The sequence below is a fragment of the Tachysurus vachellii genome, chromosome 13, assembly GCF_030014155.1.
Source record: "Tachysurus vachellii isolate PV-2020 chromosome 13, HZAU_Pvac_v1, whole genome shotgun sequence".
Taxonomy (NCBI): Eukaryota; Metazoa; Chordata; class Actinopteri; order Siluriformes; family Bagridae; genus Tachysurus; species Tachysurus vachellii.
Window position 1 is genome coordinate 13,304,624 of NC_083472.1, and position 22,242 is coordinate 13,326,865.

Genomic DNA, 22,242 nt, shown 5'->3' on the forward strand with positions numbered 1-22,242 from the left:
ACTGCTTGTGTTCAGTCAGACTATGTACAGTAGGTTCACCACAGGTGCACTGATCCCAAGGCATGGTAAATAGTGAGGGACAATCCTAAAAATAACAACTTAGCTTCAGTAGATGCTCAGACATATATTCATTTTAGGGAATATTCTAGTTTCCATCATACCTCTGCTGCCATTTTACTGCAAAATTACATGAAATCACCAGATTTCTGAGCTCAATCCTGCTACAATGATAACCACAGAAGTCACATCAGCCCAAAATATAAAGAAAAAAATATATAAAACAATCCCAAACACCTTTAATGAAAACATCTGGCAGGTCTAGGGAACTTAGGCCAATCCAGGCTCTATTGACTTTTAATATTGAGAAGGACATCCAATACAATTTTTGTCTTAGTTCTACCCGTTTTAAGGCTTCCCAGTTGGGCAGCATACAGGACAGTACCATGTTACCGTTCAGTCTGAAGCGAAGAGACTTAGGTTGAGAAAGTGCAAATGGGCTAGCTGCTGTTCAATAGCTTAAGAGGAGCCTTGGCTGCCAAAATCATTATTCAAAAATTAGTCACTAAAAGATAAGCAATGATGAAACAAGGATTTCAAAGAGGTAAGACACTTAAGTCTATTGCACTCACAAGTTAGGCCTCCAAAACTAGGCAGAAAACTCAGAACATGAGTTTGATCGAGTTTTCTATTAAGCACTGATCGGTTGAGTAATTTGTAGCTTCCCCTCAGAATTAACTAATTGTATTAATTGTAAGGCAGTTTGGTGTTCTGCAGAGAGCCCAGTTACACCCCTCTATTCCATCTTTAATAAAGAGCAGCTAAAAAAATGTGGAAAGAGGAAACACAAAAAACCAAGACAAAACTCTAACAGCCCTCCAAATAGACAATTCTAGTGAAGTGTAAAATGTGTACCATAGTATAATATTATGTAGTAAAATCTCCATAGGATTTTTATTTACCATGTGATTTCAGTAATATAAATGTATAGATTCATATTCTGGTTTCCATTTGTTCTGCCTTCAGTGGTCTCTTGAGCAACTGGCAGGAGCAGCCAGCCAAATAGCAAACTGCTGTGTGATTACTGAAGATCACCAAGTTCTAAGATTCTCCACCAAATTTATAATCATGGTCAGTGATCCATGAACAGTACCTTCAGCAAGTTTGGTTTGTGTTTAGTCCTTGTAGAAAACCTTGATGGTCTCTGATCAGCATTTTCCATTTCTTTACGATGCAACAGTGAACATGTACAGGGTTCCAGCTTTTCAGTCAGTCTGCATTTCTAAGAAACTTCCCAAACCCAAAATCCCAAACCCCACTCTTTCGTCTTGAAACATTGGCTTCCGAAGTCCATCCAAACACAAGTGATTTGTTCATTTTCCCTTTTTGTTTTACCAGACAAAAATAATTTGTAATGAAATTCCTAGTCTTGAATGGATTTGCTGAGAAACTCATGCAGGGGTGTGCACAGTCACAGTAATAGGGGATAAGACTTCTTTTAATTTGAGTTAACATAATGATGACACTAAAACTTGATATGAAACATTTCAGTAAAAAGGGAAGGAGAGGACTCGGGCTGGAGCAGGGCAGGGGTTGGAATATTACTCCGCGTGTGTGCAGAGGACGGAGGCTGCACACTCAGAGTTTTTCTGAGGACGGGATCCAGATGTAGGGGCCTGATTGCTCCTCGATGATCAGCTTGATTTTATTGTAGATTTCTTCTAGTGAGTCACCCTGAACTATGGCTGTGAAATGAGAGAGGACACACAAACCTAAGTGAATTTTGTCAACTCCAGAAAGACTCTACAGTTTACATATTTCATTTACAATAATGTGGAAACAGTAAATTGTTCCATAATAATTTTATTCACATACCACTGAAAAACAAGAACATTTACCTGTGAAATACTCTCCAAATTCCTGTTCGAGCTTCATTGCCTTATCAAAGACTTTATTGGCTTGTTCATATGTCTGCCTCTTGTTCATTTCCCTATAAAAAGGGAACACATGTATACTACTTTATTAATGTGTTTACACCAGCACATATAAGGGCTTGGGGCATATAAAACATTTTACATAATTTACTTCACACTTGAAAAAAGTTAAAACTTACATTAGGGCATCAATGGATTTTGGTTTGATGAAAATAGAAATAGGATAGAGCTGTGCTTGTTGGAGTCTCTTTATAGCATTCCCAGACACATCTAAGATGCAATGCTTCCCCTACAAACAGAAAGAAAATGCATGGGTTTTCTGCACTAATAATAATTAAAATGTGTTATATTGAATCAGATTTAAACACAAGTGAATTTGATTATTGAACAGGTTACGGTGCTGTGCAACATTTGCATTAGAAAACCATAAGCCATTACGAACCCTCTCAGCCACTGCCCGAACAGATAGAATACTGGTCCCGTAGAGATTCTCATTGAACTGGCCTGCTTCAATGAACTTGTTGTCCTGAATATCTTTCTCCATCTGCTCTCTTGAAGCCACAAAATGGTAATCCTGCCCATCCATCTCATTCTCTCGCCGCGGACGAGTTGTATCTAAGGGGATACTTATGGTTTATTCCATGAATGCGTTTCTTTGCATAACTATAAAACAAGGACAAAAAGAACCATTGATGACACTGCCTATGGCTGAATGTGGCACACTTACGTGGAACACAGGATCCAAACTTATGGGGAAACTCTGAGATCAAGTCATCGTTTATCCTGTCCTTCATTGGACCCAAGATGATCACAGGCCTTGTGTAGTGAACTATAATGGAAGTAATAAAAATCAAACATGAAACTCAATTTTTTAGTGAGTGGATTTGTACAAATTATTTTTCCAAAAGTGAATACTCACTCTCCTGTCGGATCACTGGTTCATAGGATAAGATTGTGTCCTCTTGCCCTTCTATTATCAAAAAAACAAATAAGGAAAAAAGAATTTGCACACAAGAACAGATGGAATTGACTTCCACTGACTTGCACAATTAATGGTCACATGCACACACATATATATGCACACACATAATAGACCAAAAGTGCGATTAGTGCCATAACAAAAAAAAAAAAAAAAAAAAAGTATCTTAATCTCCAGATTTGAACACTGTGATTCTGAATGTGATCCAAATGCTATTAATCTCCCCAGAAAAAATACAGTGCTCAAGTAAAGCAGTACGAGAGGCATTGATAATCCTGGTGGGCACTGAACAAGTGTACAAGCTGCTGTAATTTTAATGCCTACATAAGAAATGTTTTATACACTCTATTAAAATGAGAATTCTACAAGATGTTTTCCTGTATTAACATTTGGGCTAAAAAATTATGTTTATACAATAACAGGCTTTTTCAAGTCACTTACTGGAGCTGCTCTCACTGTCACTGGTATTAGACGTCAAACATTCTGCAGAAAGAAAGTAGTTTTTAAATATCACCATGTGAACAGTTTTATAATTAGTACAAAGTACAGACTAGCTTGAATAAAAATAACAATCATATTACAGGAAGGTTATAAAGACCAGAAATAAAAGGAAAGCAAGTCTTGCACGTGCACAAAGATGTCCACCAGTTCATTTACAGGGAAATGGAAGGGTTGACAGAAGAAGTAATTTAAGTATTTCCTTCTGTAAAGTCCCAAATGGCCTCCACTCCCTGGTCAGTTTCCTATGACCATGTCTGTGTTACTACACCAAAAACTGATTACAATTTTTGCCATAGTAAAAATGCTGGTATTTAATTTCTCACTGAAATCAAAAGGTGGACACACGTTATATCCACTAACTACATGTTTCAACCACTTTAACACAAATTGTAATCTCAAATACAAATCAGTGCTATGTTACTTCATTTGTACTTTGCTTAGGAAATCGATGAATTTTAAACATGGTTGTAAGAATCAAGGTAAACGATTCATTAAGGATAATGTAGTGTTTCGAGCATGACCTGTGCAAACAATTCACACAGGTGCTTTTACACCAGCCATGAAACAGTATAGTTGCTTCAATACAATCAATAAAATATTAAATGCCCAGTGGAGACAAACTGTTTAGTCTGTACTGCAAGAATTTGACATTTCACACTGTTGCTGTCAGATGAACGTATAAATAATCAGTGAAATTATTTCTATGTTTGAATGGTAAAGATGCTACATTCTACATTTACACTCCTGGCATGTCTATCTAAACCTAAGCATGAGATAGAAAATGTTTTTTGCTTAAAAAAAACATCTGTAGTTTAATTGAAACATCCACCTTGTGTAATGAGGTTTCTAATGTTGGCACTGTAGCAGTCATTTTATTATCAACTCTCATCATATTCATATTCTAATGTGGCGATGGCGGCTATCGGGAGAGAGAGAGAGAGAGAGAGAGAGAGAGAGAGAGACAGAGTGTGAGAGTGTAAGAGTGTGAGTGAGAAAGAGTGCGTGTGAGTGAGTGAGTGAATAAGCCAGATTGAGAGAGTGATTGAGAGAGTGAGTGAGAGAGAAAGTGAGTGAGAGAGAGAGAGAGAGAAAGAGAGAGAGAGATCTTTGTGTGTGTGGCACAGCTATTTTATCTCACAGGACAGCTGCTTGATAAGTATAACCACACACTTACTCAAACTCTTTGATCCATAAAAGTCATCGCTTAACCCTGGGAAGTCCTGAGTGTCCCGAAAGGTGAAAGCAGAAACAAAGAAAGAAGAGAGCAGACAGGAAGAAATAGATGTTAGTGAGAGTCTGAGAGGAGGGGTGTAGTGCTCTCTGGGGATGGAGGGAGACTAAAACAAACTGGCTGTGCTCTTGATCTGTTCCTCTATACAAGTGTAACACATTGCACCGATTAGTCTACAGTGCAGCCATGTAGAATATTACTTTAAGCATTAGATTGTAATGGTAATAATCACAGATTTTGCAGGCAAATGAAAAGGACTAGGTAAAGCACAGCAGTGGAGTATTAGTGCATCTCTACACCAGTGAGCAGCAGACATCTGAGACCTCACTCCAAGCACACAGGCCAGAGAACACTGTATTCTGCTTGGTTCTGCTGTCTACTCAGGAGGACTTAAAGGTATAACGAGGTACCAAAAGCCAGCCGCATGCTGTCCCAGAGGTAAGCATGAAGGCGGATGAAGCATGAAGGACAGGAAGCATTAGAGCCCTTATACCCCCGCACACACACTTATACTCACGTTCAGATTCCACCAACTCCTGCACAATATTCTCCTTGCTCTTGTAAAACGGGAACTTGCGTGACAGGTTGAAGCTTTTTTTGCGCTTTACTTTGACTGGCTGCTGGGGGGTGGACCACATGAGGGGAGTGAAAATGAGAGATGAAAAACAGAACAAATGGGTTTCAATACAGTCAACAGCACACCCACAGCTAGCAAACACAAGCATGCAAAATAAATTAAAAAAAATAAAACAACTAATGGAAGGTAATGTATCAAAGACATTCATCATGAGGTAATGAATGTGTATACGTGGAAAACTCCAAAATGTAACAAATGTAAAATGTAAAAAAGGAACATGGTCTCAATCTAATAAATGTCCACTAAATAGTGAAATGCAAAATCATTAGACCAATTCAAATCGGTCTCCTTCACAGCATGTGACTGCATCTCTGTATTAAATGTATGCATCTGTCCATCTCTACACATCCAGTGACACATGGACAGCCTTATGAGGAACTTCCTGTTCTCTCACTTTAGTAAGAATGTTACTGCTCCCCATACACACAATGAGGCTGATCATCTAGCATGTAGTTTAAACAGATGACCAGATGGAAAGGAAGGGAGTGTATGGGCACTTTTCAATCACACTCACCCTATTGGACTCAATCATGCCTGTCCTAGCATGAAACTTGACGGTTTTTAATCGAGCACGCTCTTTCTTTTCCACCCTGTAAAAAGGAAAAATGTGATATTATAATTATGCTGCTTTTGCAACCAAGTGGCTCAACACATGGTATGTCAATGTTCCCTTTAAAATGCAAATCATTTCATTCTAGCACAAGCATTAGGATTTTTTTTTTTACTGTGTGCACCTACTGTTTTGTTATATATTCCATTGCGAGATGCATTTATATTAAGTACTCTGTACTTTGAACCAACCAGCTGTTTTTATACCTTTTGTACCTGTATCTGTTCTATTCCCACCTCCACCCCCTCTGAGTCTTAACAATCCAACAGATTTTAGAAATGAACCCAGTATAATAAATTATTCCTTTACTGTTACCGAACTGTTTCCATTAAATACATCTGCATTTGTATGTAATATGATACATTTCCCACACTTCTTCTTACTTTCACGTTAACCTGTTATCTTTTATCAAAGATGACTGGTAATGCAGTACCTTTTCTTGCTGGGAATAACCCCTATCTGCTCACTTTCGCCATGGGAGGTTACGAGCCGTGCCTGCCACCACTCATCATCAGAGGCATTGATGACATGTAATATGTCTCCATATGAGAAGCTCAGGCCCTGGCTGGGTAGGCAGCTGTCTCTGGTACGGTCATAGTCAAACAGAGCCCTGCACAAATGGGAGGAACAGAGTGTTTATGCAAATCATTAAGTCTCTACGTGTCTCAGTGACCAAATGGAAGAATAAGTAAGCAAAAGAAGGCTCTAATAAAAACTAATAAAAAAAGTACTTCAGGCAAAATGTAACATATACCCACTGTATACTTATAGGTGACAAAATAAGGATCAAATAATAAAACACTTAATATGTTTTTAAGATGTTAGGCCAGTACAACCCTGTTCACACATGGTACTAATATCCATCTTGAGTATACAGCCGAAAAACATAGCCTTTTACACATGCGTCTACAGTGACCACTTGTTGGAGGAAGGGTAACACTAACATTTATCAAGACAAACTTCCATTGCATTTGTTTTTTGCCAGTATGTTGTTCATGTTCATGTAATTATGTACATTCTATTTCAAATATTTTAATCTTGTGGTCTGCCTAATGACAGTGAATTAAGTGGTCCTTCAGGATCCTGTTGCCGTCAGGATCACATGAAAACATTTTGTGATGGGGACATATACATCCTACCCCACCTCCGAGGGTAGCTTGAGTGGTCAGATTACAATTAATCTCCAAGTCATAGTGGACCCCAGTCATACCAGTACTACCCAGTCCAGATTTCATCACAGGATAAAGGTGATCACCTACAATAATTTACTGATTTGCAGTAACCCTTTTCTAAGGCAAAGATTCGCCAACCAAAATCATGAACACTTAGTGGTTCATGGTGCTATATTTTGAGACTGTTATATCTAGAATATCATCTTCTATTTCCTGGTATTTATATTTAATTGACAGAAAACATTTTGTATCAGTCCACCCAAGTTTTAGGCAAGCAAATATTTTGGTCCGTGTGACAGATAGGTATTTCTTGTTATCCTGGTCTGACCTGTCAGATTAAATGTTAAAACAATAAAGAGCTCTTGGTTTTAGCCTTCCACCCATGAAGACTGTTAAGCTAACATGAAGCAAACATGAAGAGAGCTGTCTAAGGCAGGCTACACACTAGATGACTTTCAAATCTTAAAAAAAAAAAACAGTTGTTTCAACCAGTTTTTAACATTATAACTCACACATTAGATGATTCAACCAGACCAGGAGACCACACCTGCTCTTGGTTTTATGTTGAGCGACTACACAGAGATTTCACAAAAACGCGGATGATTAAACGTTACTTTAGAAGAAAAACAAGTATTAATTTTTGCATAAAAAAAAAAACAATAAAAGAGATAAACAAATAGGTTAAATCCTGGCTGAGAAGACAGTATAGTGCTCCATTTGGCTTGGGTAGTATAGTGTTGTGATGCCGTGTTTGTGAGTTGGCTGGTCTGGTTGGTGAAACTTCCTGGGCAGCTCACCATCATTGGATATTGTGGGTATTCCTTGATCAGGATTAGTAAAATAAATCATATCAACACTACACATTTGAGGATTAATTAGACAAATAATCAGTTTAAACAAGCCCAGAGTCAGGCATTTCCCCACAATCACTGAAGGGGAAAATCAGCCCCAAATTCAAACATAAAATCATCTAGAGTGTAGTCAAGGAAAATAGCAAGCTGAGAAATTAATGGGAATTTATCAGAGGCATTGCACAAATATTGGGCATAGTCGATACAACAGTTTGCCTGAAAAAGAAAGAAAACACTACACCAACATGTATTGAGAAACAGACACACAAGAATTTGGCCAAAAATAAATACATTTTGAGAGAAGAAAAAAACAAAAACCAGTCAATAACATCAACAGCCTCCACAGGGCATGGGTTAAGGTATCACAATCCACCGTTCGAAGAAGACTTTAAGAGCAGAAATATAGAGACCATACAATAGGATGCACTGGCCAGACCTTGAACCAACTGAATGGCAGTTCATCTCCAGAAGACTGAAGGGGAAACACACCCAAACATACAACAAGAGAAAAAGGCTGTGTTAAAAGCCTGGAAAAGAACCACAAATGAATAAACCAACAAATTGGTAATATCAATGAATTGTAGGCTTGATGCAACCAAAATATACATTATAACAAAACAAAAGGTTCCACAAAGGTTTAGTGCTGTTCAACACAGACAAAAATACCAGAAAATAAAGCTGAAATTCTAATTCTATATTTTGACCTGATACCCAAATATCTTTGGGCATTCTGAGTCCAATAGTTTCAGACAGTACTGTGTGTGTATATAGATCCAGTTCTGAGGCATGGACTCAACAAGACCACTGAAGGTGTGCTGTCAAATCTGGCACCAAGAGGATAACAGCAGATACTTTACATCCTGTAAGTTTTAAGCTGAGGCCTCAAAGGATCTGACTTCTTTGTCCAGCACATCCCACAACTGCCCAATTGGAAGTCTAATGCCATTAAGGAATACTGTTGCAGTTGTTAGTACATATCAAAAGTCATCAAAGGAAGGACAACCAGTCAAAAGGCTAATGGGCATGGGGAAGGCTAGTCTGGCTGGTCCAATCCCACCAAAAAGCTATTGTAGCACAAATTGCAGAAACATTAATACATGTTATAGTAGAAACGATCAGAACACCCCGTGTATCACAGCTTGCTGAACATGTTGCTGTGTAGCCCTAGACTGATCAGTGTGCGCCCATGCTCTTCTCTGTGCACCTCTTAAAGCACCTACAATAAGCTATGAAGATGTAGTTATTTTAGACATGTATACATTACAGCACAGTAAAATTCTGTCTTTGCATATCCCAGCTGTGAAGGTTGCAGTCAGAGTGCAGGGTTAGCAGCACTCCTGGAGAAGGTTAAGGGCCTTGCTCAGGGGCCCCAACAGTGGCAGCGTAGCAGTAAGTGGGTTGAACCTCAACGTTCTGATCAACAACTCAGAGCCTTAACCACTTGAGCTATCACTGCCCCTTCAAAAGGTGAATCACAGTTTCTTTTGCATTGTGTAGACAGCCAAGTGTGTGTGCACTGCTTATCTAGGGAATATATGGAATCTGGATGCCCAATGGTAAAAAGGCAAGCAAAAGGGAGGTGATGCTCTGGGCAATATACTGCTGGTAAACCTTGGGTCCTGGGAATTTATGTGGATGTTTCTTTGATACATGCCACCTACCTTAACAATGCTTCAGAACAAGTACCCTCCTGTCATGGCAAGAGTATTCCCTAATTGCAGTGGCCTCTTTCAGCTGGATAATGTGCCCTGCCACACTGAAAAAAACGGTTCAGGAGTGCTTTAAGGAACATTTCAAGATGTTCATCTGGTCTCCAAATTGACTAGATCTCGATTGTCTTGGTATCGGATACCCATCCATGTCTCGATGGGGCAGAACTGTTTTGGTGATACAAGAAGGACCTAAATAATATCATTCAAGTTGTTTTAATGTTATGAGTGATAAACATAAACTTTACCAGAGTCCTGAATGTTGTAGATTAAATTAAAATGCTGTAGAACAATTTAAAGAGGGTTGTTTCAATCAAGATAACTCAAAAATACTGATGGTTGTTCTACATGAATAAATGATCCAAAAAAGATTGTGCCAGTCATAAGTAATTAAAGGACACAATTACTGGAGGTTGCTGTTGCTGCTAAAGGAAGATCTACAAGCTACAAAATTCACTTACTTTTTGCAGGCTGCACTGTTTATTTTGTACTCATGTAGCTGGGTGTAGTTATGGGAGTTGATGGACAATCAACTGTCCTTTTCCTCTCATGTTGCTAATGTGACTCGTTCATGTCAGTTTCTTCTCTACAACAGTAGAAGGATTCTGCCATTTTTGTCCACACAGGCTGCTCAGGTACTTATTCAGTCTCTTGTCATTTCAAGACTGGATTACTGCAATGCACTGCTGGCAGGTCTACCTATGTCTACCTTGTTTTCAATCTGCCAAAGTTCTCGCATACCACCCCATTGCTGAGATCCCTCCACTGGCTTCCGGTAGCTGCACGCATCAGATTCAAAACACTGATGGTGGCCTACAAAGCCAAAAATGGACCAGCTCCCTCTTACCTCAAAGCCCTCATCACTCCTCGCACTGCACCCCGCACCCTCCGATCTACCAGCACTGCTCGACTGGTTCCACCATCTCTCAGGGTAAGAGGCAAGTATACTAAAGGACTCTTCTCTGTACTGGCACCAAGGTGGTGGAATGAACTTCCCCTAGAGGACCTACTTATTCAGGAAACACTTCTTTCTTTCCCTATCTTTTGTATTTATAAAAAAAAAAAAAAAAAAAAAAAAAAAAAACCTGACACTTTTTCATTGTAACTTTGAACAATGTTTTAAACTCATGGTATTTTAAGTATGTAACCTAGTGAGCCAGCATTAATGTATACAATGTTAGAGATTTAAGATTTAAGCACTTATGTACGTCGCTCTGGATAAGGGCGTCTGCCAAATGCTGTAAATGTAGTTACTAATGTTAGTTTAGTACTTGTGTAGTTGGTTGTAGTTGGGTAATCATTCTGTTAGGTACTCATTTATGTATCTGGATAAAGTGATCACAATGGTCAATTTCCTCTGTGCTGAATGAATTGTTCCATGTAGGTGAAAAACACAAAGTGCCTTGCAATGTGCCTAGTTCAGAGCCTCTATTTTTACCTTGTCAGACAGGTAATATACTAAAGAAACTGGAAAGACCTGTTCCACTGGTTTTTCTTTCCTTTGACATTCTACTCTCATGCACTATATGTTCAAGTTGAATGGGCCTCTTTTGTGTCTTGCACTGTAAAATGTTTGACATCCAGACTGATTTTACCAATAAAAGAATTTAATGTCTGTTAGTTAAATAGGGCCAAATGTGTGTATGCGCATGACGTGACATGAAATTTGTCTTATTGCCTGCACAGGAACCCAGAGGGAACAAAAATGATGTGATTGCAGTCAACACCCCTAAAGCAGCAATAATGGCAAATAAACATTTTCTGTAGTTGGTAATTAGTATTTCACAACAGCATGGAAGAAGTATAGCCCACTCCCCACTCCTCCATGCAACACTGCTTCATCTCAGGGAAATTTGAAGGCTTTCGAGCATTAATTGCATGTTTTGTGTCCATATTCATTTCAATAGGGTTTAGATCTGGACTTTTACTAGACCATTACAAATATCTAACTTTGATCATTGTCCTGTGGGTATAACCCAACTGTGCGTCAACTTCAGCTCATGTGCTGATAACCTGGCAATCTCTTGAATTATCTTATGCAGAGCAAAACTCATTCCCTTAATGACAGCAAGGCATCGAGATCTTGATGCAGCAAAGCATCCCCAAACCATCACACTGACACCACCAGTCTTCACATAACAGAGCCCAAAGTTCCCGAACTAAGGATCATCTAGGTGCTACTTGGCTAAATTGAGACCAGAGATTATACTGTTCTTGGTTAGCAATGGTTCTCACCATCCCACTCTGCCATGGATCTCATTCTTGCCTAGAGTGTCTGATGCTAAGACAAGAAACCAGACCTTAAATGAAACAAGAGAAGCTTGGAGTTCCTTATTAAACTTCAGCCATTATTGGGTTCATTGTCACATACATAATTTTACACCTTAATCCTGGAGTGCTCCCAGAGAGCTGGGAATAGTGACTATTGAAAATGCTCTCCATTTGTACAGTATGGCTCTGATTGTAAATCAGCAGCAAGCTAGTACCTTGGAAATGTAAGCTTTTACGGAAGGATCGATGTAATGAAGGCTGTCTGTTAACTCAAATCAAAATATAGCTGCAAGCAGCAATGGCGGGCCTTCGCACGTTTTTTTATCGATATACGGTGCCTCCCAGAAAACAATGCACGGTGGGCAAGTGCATCAAGTGGGTAAATATCAGTGGACTATTTTATGTTGTTACTGACCCATTTGGGGACTGTAGGTAAATGAAACCCCCCATTTTAGACAAACGGGGCGCTAATGAGCCACTTAAGAGACACACCTTTGTCTGACCTTTTTGTCCACACTTAACAGCCGACAAATGTGATGTATGTTTTCATATCAATTTCATGTTAATCTAAGCACGCCAAAAGCCTTAAATATGCCTGAAATAAAAGTACAATTTGACACGATGCCATGGCAACAGTGTTTGAGATATCAAAAATCTGTTCGCAATTTCGCATCTCCAATATCTCTGCATCATGGTGGCCAAGTCTGGTCTCAATTGCATGAATCCCCTAGGAGGAGTATTTAAAAGATTACCGCATGCAGCTGTCAAAAAATCCACCTTTGTGACTAACACACTTCCTGGGGCCTGTTGGTGGCGTTATACCCAGGACTCACAATAAGCACATTGATGCGATCGGAATCCTTGGCCGAACATACACACCGTGTGTCATCACAATAAGACATTTTTTGCCTTAGATAGAAGACACTTGTTTCTCTGTTTCCCTGTTTCTCTGAATTCGCCATAACTTAGTCGCCTCGCCATGGCAGCACCGTTCGAGATATCAAAAATCCCTTCGCAACTTAGCAAGTGCAATGTCTCAGCATCATGTTCACCACGTTTGATATCATTCATTCATTCCTTTTCTACCGCTTATCCGAACTACCTCGGGTCACGGGGAGCCTGTGCCTATCTCAGGCGTCATCGGGCATCAAGGCAGGATACACCCTGGACAGAGTGCCAACCCATCGCAGGGCACACACACATTCTCATTCACTCACGCAATCACACACTAGGGACAATTTTCCAGAGATGCCAATCAACCTACCATGCATGTCTTTGGACTGGGGGAGGAAACCGGAGTACCCGGAGGAAACCCCCGAGGCACGGGGAGAACATGCAAACTCCACTTGTGTGTGGAGGCGGGAATCGAACCCCGACCCTGGAGGTGTGAGGCGAACGTGCTAACCACTAAGCCACCGTGCCCCTCGTTTGATATCAATCGCATGAATTCCCTAGAAGGAGTATTTAAAAGTTCACCACAGGCACTTTTGAAACCATCCAAAATGGCCGACTTACTGTTGGGCGGAGCTAATAGGTTTGATTGTGAAATTTGTTTGGGTCGATGAGATCTATATACATACCGACTCTCGTTCATGTGCGTACATGTTTGGCCGATCTGTGCACCAATATTTATTTTTCCAATTCAGGGGGCGCTACAGAGCCCTACTGCCACGCCTATGTTCCAGCCTTTGACAGGTCCTAATGGCAGACGACTTTGACATCTGTGCCAAATTTCCAGTGTTTTCGAGCATTTTAAGGCACCCAAAGTGCATGCCAAGAGCTTAAATATGCCTGAAAATGAAAGTAAAGTTTGACGCATTACCATGGGAACAGCGTTCGAGATATCAAAAATCCCTTCGCAAATTATCATCTACAATGGCTCGGCATCATGTTCACCACTGTTGGATTCAATCGCATGAATCCTCTAGGAGGAGTATTTAAAAGTTTATTGCATGCAACTGTGAAAATATCCACCTTTGTGACACACTTCCTGGGGCCTGTTGGTGGAGCTATACCCGGGACTCACAATAAGCACATCGATGCGATCGGAATCCTTGGCCGAACATACACACTTATATGTTCAATCCAAAAGTCACTTATAAAACAATCCAAAATGGCCGACTTCCTGTTGGGCGGAGCTCATAGTTTAGAGCGCGAAAGTTGTTCGGGTTGATGAGATCTATATGCGTACCAACTCTCGTACATGTGCGTACATAATTGCCCGATCTGTGCACCAATGTTTGTTTTTGCATTACAGGGGGCGCTACAGAGCCCCCCTGTCACGCCCGTATTCCAGCCTTTGCCCAAGCCTAGTGTCGCACAACTCTGATGTGTGTGCAGAGTTTTCGAACATGTTAAGGGACCCCAATTGGCCAATGTGTGCAAAAAAAAAAAATAATAAATAAAATAATAAACCCGAGCAAAAACAATAGGGCTTCGCACCATTCGGTGCTCGGGCCCTAATAATAATAATAAAAAAAAATAATAATAATATAAACCCGAGCAGGGGGGCACGGTGGCTTAGTGGTTAGCACGTTCGCCTCACACCTCCAGGGTCGGGGTTCGATTCCCGCCTCCACCTTGTGTGTGTGGAGTTTGCATGTTCTCCCCGTGCCTCGGGGGTTTCCTCCGGGTACTCCGGTTTCCTCCCCCGGTCCAAAGACATGCATGGTAGGTTGATTGGCATCTCTGGAAAATTGTCCCTAGTGTGTGATTGTGTGAGTGAATGAGAGTGTGTGTGTGCCCTGTGATGGGTTGGCACTCCGTCCAGGGTGTATCCTGCCTTGATGCCCGATGACGCCTGAGATAGGCACAGGCTCCCCGTGACCCGAGGTAGTTCGGATAAGCGGTAGAAGATGAATGAATGAATGAATAAACCCGAGCAAAAACAATAGGGCTTCGCACCATTCGGTGCTCAGGCCCTAATAAACCCAAGCAAAAACAATAGGGCTTCGCATCTTTCGGTGCTCGGGCCCTAAATAGAAACTAGATTTGTAAAGTTTTTCGCAACAAACTTTGATGTTGGCTTTGACGATGGAAGTATTCGCAATGGCCGGTGCTTTTTGGAGGCGAGTGGACATAAGGGTCAGTGTTACTTTTGGAAGTAGACAGAAAGCTAGGGTGCCAAAACATTTGGAGGTAAGTAGAGACGAGCATGTGACATCATCAGTATACCCGTGAAATAGTTCCCCTCATTGTACTGAGTGTTTTGATATGTCACATGTCCATGTTGTAAAAGGTTTTTTGACTTTGCATATTTTGGGGGCGGGGCTGCGGGACAAACGAAAGGCCAGCCAATACACCAATTTAAAACTTTGTTCAGAGTATCACCCTAAAGGAGCTGGCCGAGTTTGGTGTTGATTGTTCGAAAGCTTGCCGAGTTATAAACCTCCAAAGTTTATAATGGGAGTCTATGGGAAAAAAGGCCATTTTGAGACCCGGTACCGGAAGTACCGGTACTCGGATCACTTAGAAAAGTAATAGCAACAAACTTCAGACCAGGGTCTACAACATATCCGAATTTGGTTCACGTGGCTCTAAAGCCCTAGAAGGAGTTACTCTTGATAAATTTGTCTATGCTTAAATAGGAAAACAGAATGTTGGCTTCTACAAAGCCAACATAATAATGTGAAAAATGTGTACAAATACAGTAATTCAGATAGGAGGCAACACTTACAGCTGTGTACATAAAATAAATTAATACATGTTTACATGTTATGTAATCTATGGCAAGAACTATGCTATATGGTAAATTATAAATTTCCATGGTACAGTATGGATGACATTTGCAAGGCATTGTTCTTAAGTGATGATAGTGTCTCACTGTTCAACCTTAAGCCGCTCCATGAATTCCTGCAACTAGCCTATCCACACTGTACAAAAGAGTGATGCTTCTGTTTACCCTGTAGCCTGTACTCATGCAAAGAAAGCATTTTCATATCCCCAATGTGCAGAATTTTTCAAAGTACTTTTTGAATTGAAATTTCTAACATCAAAATGGTTTGTAACTTTCAAAATGATAGCTTATTTCTCTAAAAATAACCAGGTCTTAGGGTTTTTCGTCATTAGTTTGTAATATAGAAAGATAAGCAACACGGCACAAATTTTGTTAGGAGTGCCATAAACAGACATTTTGCATTATGAAATTATGAAATGTTTCCATTGCCCCTTAATGACAACACCCAGTAAAGCTTACTAAAGCTTCTAAGTTAACTTGTATTTTACTTGAATGGATTTATCATGAATCATTTATCATGACGCAGAAACTGAACATATTCAAATATTTTTGTATTTTAAGGTTTTGCAACCTTGTAATCTTAACCAGAAAAGTATTCCTCTCCCATTCAGTGCTTCTAGTATGTGTTCTCAGAACAAAACCTGCTAACACGCAACAAAAAACAAGGTGAAAATGTTCACACATAGGTGGGTGATAAGGAAATTATTAGTATACACTTAATACAAAATCTTTTTTCTTTTAACTCACTTATGTTCAGCCTTTTAAATTGTTTTGCCACATAGTTGTGGATTATACTGCTATTCTTATTTTACAGACTACATTCCAGTTATAGAATACGTTTAGCCATAGATTAAACCAAAATTTTGGATAAACTTTTCATGAATTATTTAAGCAAACTATAAACATTTCTAATGGTTTTATTATTAATTTACTAAACCTGCTTTACATGTAAAAAGTGGGACTAAAATGTTTTAAAGATAAATGTGATTAAACACTATTAAAATATGTGCCAATGACATTGGATGGACATCCTGTTCCCATTTAACTGCATGCTGTATAGAATAGTGCAATAGCTGTGAAGATGAAGGGGAAATGTGCTCTGATGCTACTAACAAAAGGGGACTAAAACCCAGAGAATCATTTTTGAAAACCTCTGCTTTAATCAATTTTCCCTAACCCATGGAGACTCAAACTGAGAGTGATGGTCACATGTGTACAGTTTTAAAACCAAAAAGAGGACAATGTCAGTAAAAGTGCTGCATGACTACAAATACTGCATTAGGTATAGCTGTTTGTGACACACACTTTATCTGTCAGGGCAAAGTACAAAGGTTAAATAAATGAAATGCTCAACCACAGAGAGGCATTTCAGCAGCTCACCTGCATGAGATGGTTTAAACCTATTGATTTTCTACAAGTAGTCACTGTATGCAGGAGGGTGAGCTAGACATGTCTGTTACCTGACATAGAGGGAGCGCTTTTCACTGGTGCGTAGGGAACCTGACCCAGAACTCATGCTGCTGTTCATCATCTGCTCCCGCAAGTCGTGGATCTTAGACTCAAAACGGCTGTATTCTGCCAAAAAATGAAAAGAAAAACAGAGTCAATCATACTCTATTTAAAAACACAGCTTAAAGAGTTGCTGACTGTACTGAAAAGAACGGAAGCACATACATATGCACATAAGGGGTGTGACTATACAACAAATTCACTATGTTAAAGTGGTGCTTCAATTTTTTTTTGATACAGAAAAAATAAGCATTGCTTGAATATGTGACTTAGGGTTTCATTTTCAATTAATTACAGTATTTAATATTACATTAATAATAAAAGTATTTTCTTGACTTTTTTTTTTAACTAATTGCAAATTGTATTTTCTTTTTTCAATGCATAAAATTGTGACATCATTCAATTGCATGTCCATTTCCAATTACCTATTTCAATTACTGTGCGTAGCATATGGAGGCTGCCAAAATTTCAACGACATTGCAATTCCCCTTGCATTTTCAATGCCTTATATAGAAACCTATTAATCAGTGAAGCGGTGAGTTTACTAAGAGGCGTGTTTATTTTTTCAACTGATGTCAGTTACAGTCGATTGTGTTTTATATTTTTTAATCACTTGTTCAATGGCTTTTTTTTTACGCATACGATACTTAGTGAAAATGAAAATTTTAATTACTTGTATAATATTCTTTTGCTTTATTTGAGGGTATATTAGTAAGAAAATACCCTCAAATAAAGCCATTCATGTTCCTGAAGCTCCACCCCTGCATCTACAGTGCTGTAGAATCTCCAAAGACAAACATTCCCAACCACAAGTAACATTCCCAACCTGGTTTACCTCAGAGACTTACTAATCATTTGCTATAGCCACAGCTTATCCTATTGTTTACTACTGCAATACATATCTTCCAAGTTATTACAACAAATAAAGAATTAAAAAAATAGACTACTGCATCTTTAATGACAGTGTTTATATGATCCATTCAGACTCTTAACACCAGAACAAAACAAAAGTAGTATTTAAAATCTTAAAACTTTCAATTGCATCCCTCTGGTGCTGAGTCTGAAGCTCATAGTTTTTCCATTACACTGTTAACTGGTTGTGCTCTCGGTCATATAGATCTCTAGCCCTAGATGTGTTTTTTTTTAAATCCTGCTTTCTCCCCTACCAAATATAAGCTTTCCACTCACATTAGTGATTTCATTAGCCTGTATTGAATCAGTGTGGAAAGGTTGAATGAATGAAGTAGAGACTTACTGTGCCGTATTAACGTCAGCGTATTGTGGATTCAGCACAAATGTAATGTCTCAGTTCAATGTCTGAGTTATCATTTACCAGGAATCTAATACCCTATATTTATAAATTTTGAGGGATTTTTCCTATTCCTGCAGGGTGTATTCATGTATGGACAGTGCTTCTATTTAAACCACTGTATCCCATCTTGATTTGATATCAAGAACTGCTACTTTTACAGAGAAGGGAATGTGAGCTAGCTTAAGTTTAAATATATTAAAGCTCACATTATACAAGTGGTATATTATGATAAATAGTCTTTTATGCAGTCAGTTGAACGCCCTGTTCACAGGTTTGAAACAAAACAATCTATCGAACAAAACATGATCTCTGTATTGTTACACCCCTAAAAATGGTAAAACCCAGCAGCTAAGTGCACACTCATGAACAATTTCAGAAACTTGTAGATATTGGATATTAAGTCTAATAGCTATTGCCAGGTCATTTCTAATTTATATTATTATACATATTAATTAATATGAACATAGCAACTTTCGTTTAGTGAGATGAAGACTTTGTGGAAAGATCTCACACAAACACACAAAAGATTTTATTACTAAAACAATACTGAAGCATTACACAAGATCATCTGGATTAGAATGTGAGGTGCACCTCTGAAGCATTGTGGAGAAAACACCATGCAAGAAAATCCTCTTTGGGAAAACAAAAAAAAACATACTGCTGGTAGCTTTATCACAGGTGTACGTAGGTATCCAGTTACAGCTGATCATTCATGATCACAAACCTCTACATTTTCTATAAACATTAAATGTTTACTGCCACACCAAGAATAAACATTTTTTTTAAACAACCACCTTACTAGCATTTACGTCTTTATCAAAAATGCAGAAGAGCTAAAAAACTAAACTTAAAAAAAAAAAAAAAAAAACAGATCTACAGAAGTCAGCATTTCCATAACAGACAGTATAGACTGATGGCAATTAAAATATAAGGAAGAGGAGAAATACACAAGTACACAGTCTATGCCTTAATAACAGCCACCCTGTTGTTGTTTCTGTTACAATTACTTAACCTCTATTACAACTTTATTAAATATTCTGAAATATAGCAAAAAGTCTACATTCCTTGGTTGAGGATCTGAGCAGAGGTTTTAGCAGTTTGTGAAGATTTCATTATAAATCTCAAGTTTTGTGCAGTTGTCTGTCAACACCATAAAAGTGACTCAAACTTCATCACAGCTCACTGGCAATGCAACATTCAAAAAGTCACTCCAGACTTTTTACCCATTATTTGAATTCTGACCTCTGAACCCTGGAAAACTAATAAACATGTAAAAGAGGGGATCTAGCCCTTTATTTTATGTGTCAGAAATACCCTTTAAACATAAATAATATGGAAAGCTTATGAAGAAAAACTATTTTATACAGCTGTTCTTGCTAGAAGCTTAACCCTGTTTAGATTAATTCTAAACTCTAAATTCTAAATTCTAAAATCACTGTTTTATGATTACAACACTGAAATTGTTGTGTCCAAGGCGCTACCCATCCATTTGTGAACAATATACATGTCTACAAATCCTTAGCTGAACACTGTTAGCAGTAAGTGTGCATTATAGTCAAATCCTCCATAAGAATAGGGTCTGGCTCTCAAGCATTACATGGCTATTTCTTGATGTAGATTTTAAGCAGGCTACGAAGGTTTAAGCAATATAAATTAGGCACGTTAGCTAACCAACAAGATGGACACAGGAAAGACAGAACTCTTTCGACCAATTATCCCTCTCAACTTAACGCAACCACAACTGACTTGTACTGTAATGTGTTAGCTTGGAAGGGAGATTCCAATACAACAGTTTTCAGTAAACCAAAAGCATTAATGCACAATTTTCCTGCATAATTCTGACACACAACAGCACTGCTCAACATTTTAAATAAAATATTCTGGCTTGCCCACCAAGTGATACAGCTAATGTCAGACTGTAGTGTCTTACTTGGGTTTACTATTTGCAGTGATCATAGAAAACCAATCAGCACACGTCTGACTTTAAAGTCTTTGCTGTTTCAGAGTTACCGTGTATGATCGGATTGTTACCTCACCAATGACTTCTTCAAAAATACAAATTATAATACTTATGCATTCATTACTTTATATCTGTTTATTTTTTACTCAAAAAGATCCTTACTCCAGTTTCTCCCATTTTTTTGTAATCTGCAAAAATGTAGACTAAATTTTGTACTTCCCTCAAATCATTCAGCTATTTGAATGTTTTAATTTTTACCTGTGCTGCCACACCTAGCATGTTTGTAACTTCCTCATAGACGACAGCTATCAAGCACAGAAAAACATGCCAGTGCTGACTGCGATTAAACTACCTTATATTGAATTGATAATCAGCACTGCTCTGTGAGATTTGTTTGTTATTGTTTCTGGTTTAGTATCCTGCTTTTCCTCACAGCAACTTTCTTTAGCAATATGACAAAAAAACAATTGTCTTTGTTGTAATGGTCGATAAATATAGTGACTCCGTGAAACTGTTACGTTCTGAGACTAGCTTAGCATACTGTAAAAATGGTATCTGACACAAAGCTGAAAATGTTCTGTCATACTGGACAAAGTTATTTAACTGTCAGAGAAAATGTTTTGGGCCAAACTGTGTCCCCATGGAAATTGCATTGGAACGTTTACTCTCCATGCTCAGAACCATTTGGCTCTACAGTATAATGGAGGTTAATCTGGCAGGAGATTAGTGGCAGTCCATTCAAGAAACATAAAAATTACCCATGATCACGGAGTTAAGGAGCAAATAAATGAATGAAAAAATGAAGTAATGAATGGAAAGATGGAACAAGAAGGACTTCCTATGGAGTTCATTAAGTCCTCTATATTGAACTTCAATTTGAAATGTCTTACAGACATTTCCAGGCTTGGGCCGGCAGAGAAGCTCTAGGCACCATGCCCAGGAAGACATCCGAGAAGCCACTACTGAAGCATCACTGCAACTCCTGTTACCCCAGCTGCTCTTTGAGCCAGCAGTCTTACCCACACAACAGGACACTTGTCAGACAGGGGACATGCTGATTAGGTCAAAAAAGGTGACACTACTGGTTGAAGTTTAAGTAAAAAAAGACAGAGTACCAAGGAAACTTATTTGCTGGTTATTCATTAACTTTAACCAGAATAATACACTGCAAAGCTGTAAGGTTGCTTTGTCCTTGATAGCTGTCAGAGGTAAAGCTGTCAGTTCAGATTGTCATTTTTCTGTTTTACATTTTTTCTGTTAACATGGTGGGGTCATGGAATACGTGATATAAGGAACTAACTAATCTGTTTTACGTAGGGCTGCAACACAGCCTGAAGTTGACAGTTTTTATTACAAGAGAATAATGATATTTTAATTCTTATAAATTTAATTCTACAAATTCATATGCCATATGCTTATTAGTAGCACTAGCTCTGGTCTGTTTCTTATCTTTATATGCAAGCTGGCCTATGGTCAAGTCCCACATTAGTTTAACAATCTATTCTGACCCAAATTAGTATGTCACTATTTCTATGCAGACTTTCAAGCCCCTGGGAGGGTCCAATTATATTTCAGCAGCATATGACTACAGAGATCAGAGTGAGCATGCTGCAACAGATAACATACTGCCACATTCCACTCATAGTTACACCGAAACAATCACACTACAAAATCAATCATACATACTACTTAAGACGCCACAAACATGAAACCTGGCATTTGTCAGTAAAAGTAATGTTAATGATGAATTTTCTAATAATCAAGTATTAGAAGGTAGTGACAAAAAGTGCTCCAGTAAAAGAACAAGAACAGGTAGGAACAACACAAATATAG

At 38.7% G+C, this 22,242-nt stretch overlaps 1 protein-coding gene across 8 annotated transcripts in view; it reads right to left on the reverse strand.

Annotated features, from left to right (window-relative positions):
• Positions 1–15: 15 nt before the first annotated feature.
• Positions 16–22,242, reverse strand: part of dlg3 (discs, large homolog 3 (Drosophila)) — a 75,586-nt gene continuing 53,359 nt past the window's right edge. For 7 of the 8 annotated variants that reach the window (XM_060885063.1, XM_060885057.1, XM_060885058.1 and 4 more), the window contains 11 exons: positions 17,089–17,203; positions 6,323–6,499; positions 5,794–5,869; positions 5,160–5,262; positions 3,352–3,393; positions 2,851–2,901; positions 2,659–2,760; positions 2,374–2,546; positions 2,111–2,220; positions 1,896–1,987; positions 16–1,742 (listed from right to left, as the gene is read on the reverse strand). In XM_060885063.1, coding sequence (XP_060741046.1) covers positions 1,636–1,742; positions 1,896–1,987; positions 2,111–2,220; positions 2,374–2,546; positions 2,659–2,760; positions 2,851–2,901; positions 3,352–3,393; positions 5,160–5,262; positions 5,794–5,869; positions 6,323–6,499; positions 17,089–17,203 — 1,148 coding nt within the window. In that variant the 3' untranslated portion in view covers positions 16–1,635. The remainder of the gene's footprint in view (positions 1,743–1,895; positions 1,988–2,110; positions 2,221–2,373; positions 2,547–2,658; positions 2,761–2,850; positions 2,902–3,351; positions 3,394–5,159; positions 5,263–5,793; positions 5,870–6,322; positions 6,500–17,088; positions 17,204–22,242) is intronic. The other variant, XM_060885064.1, reaches the window with a different exon arrangement.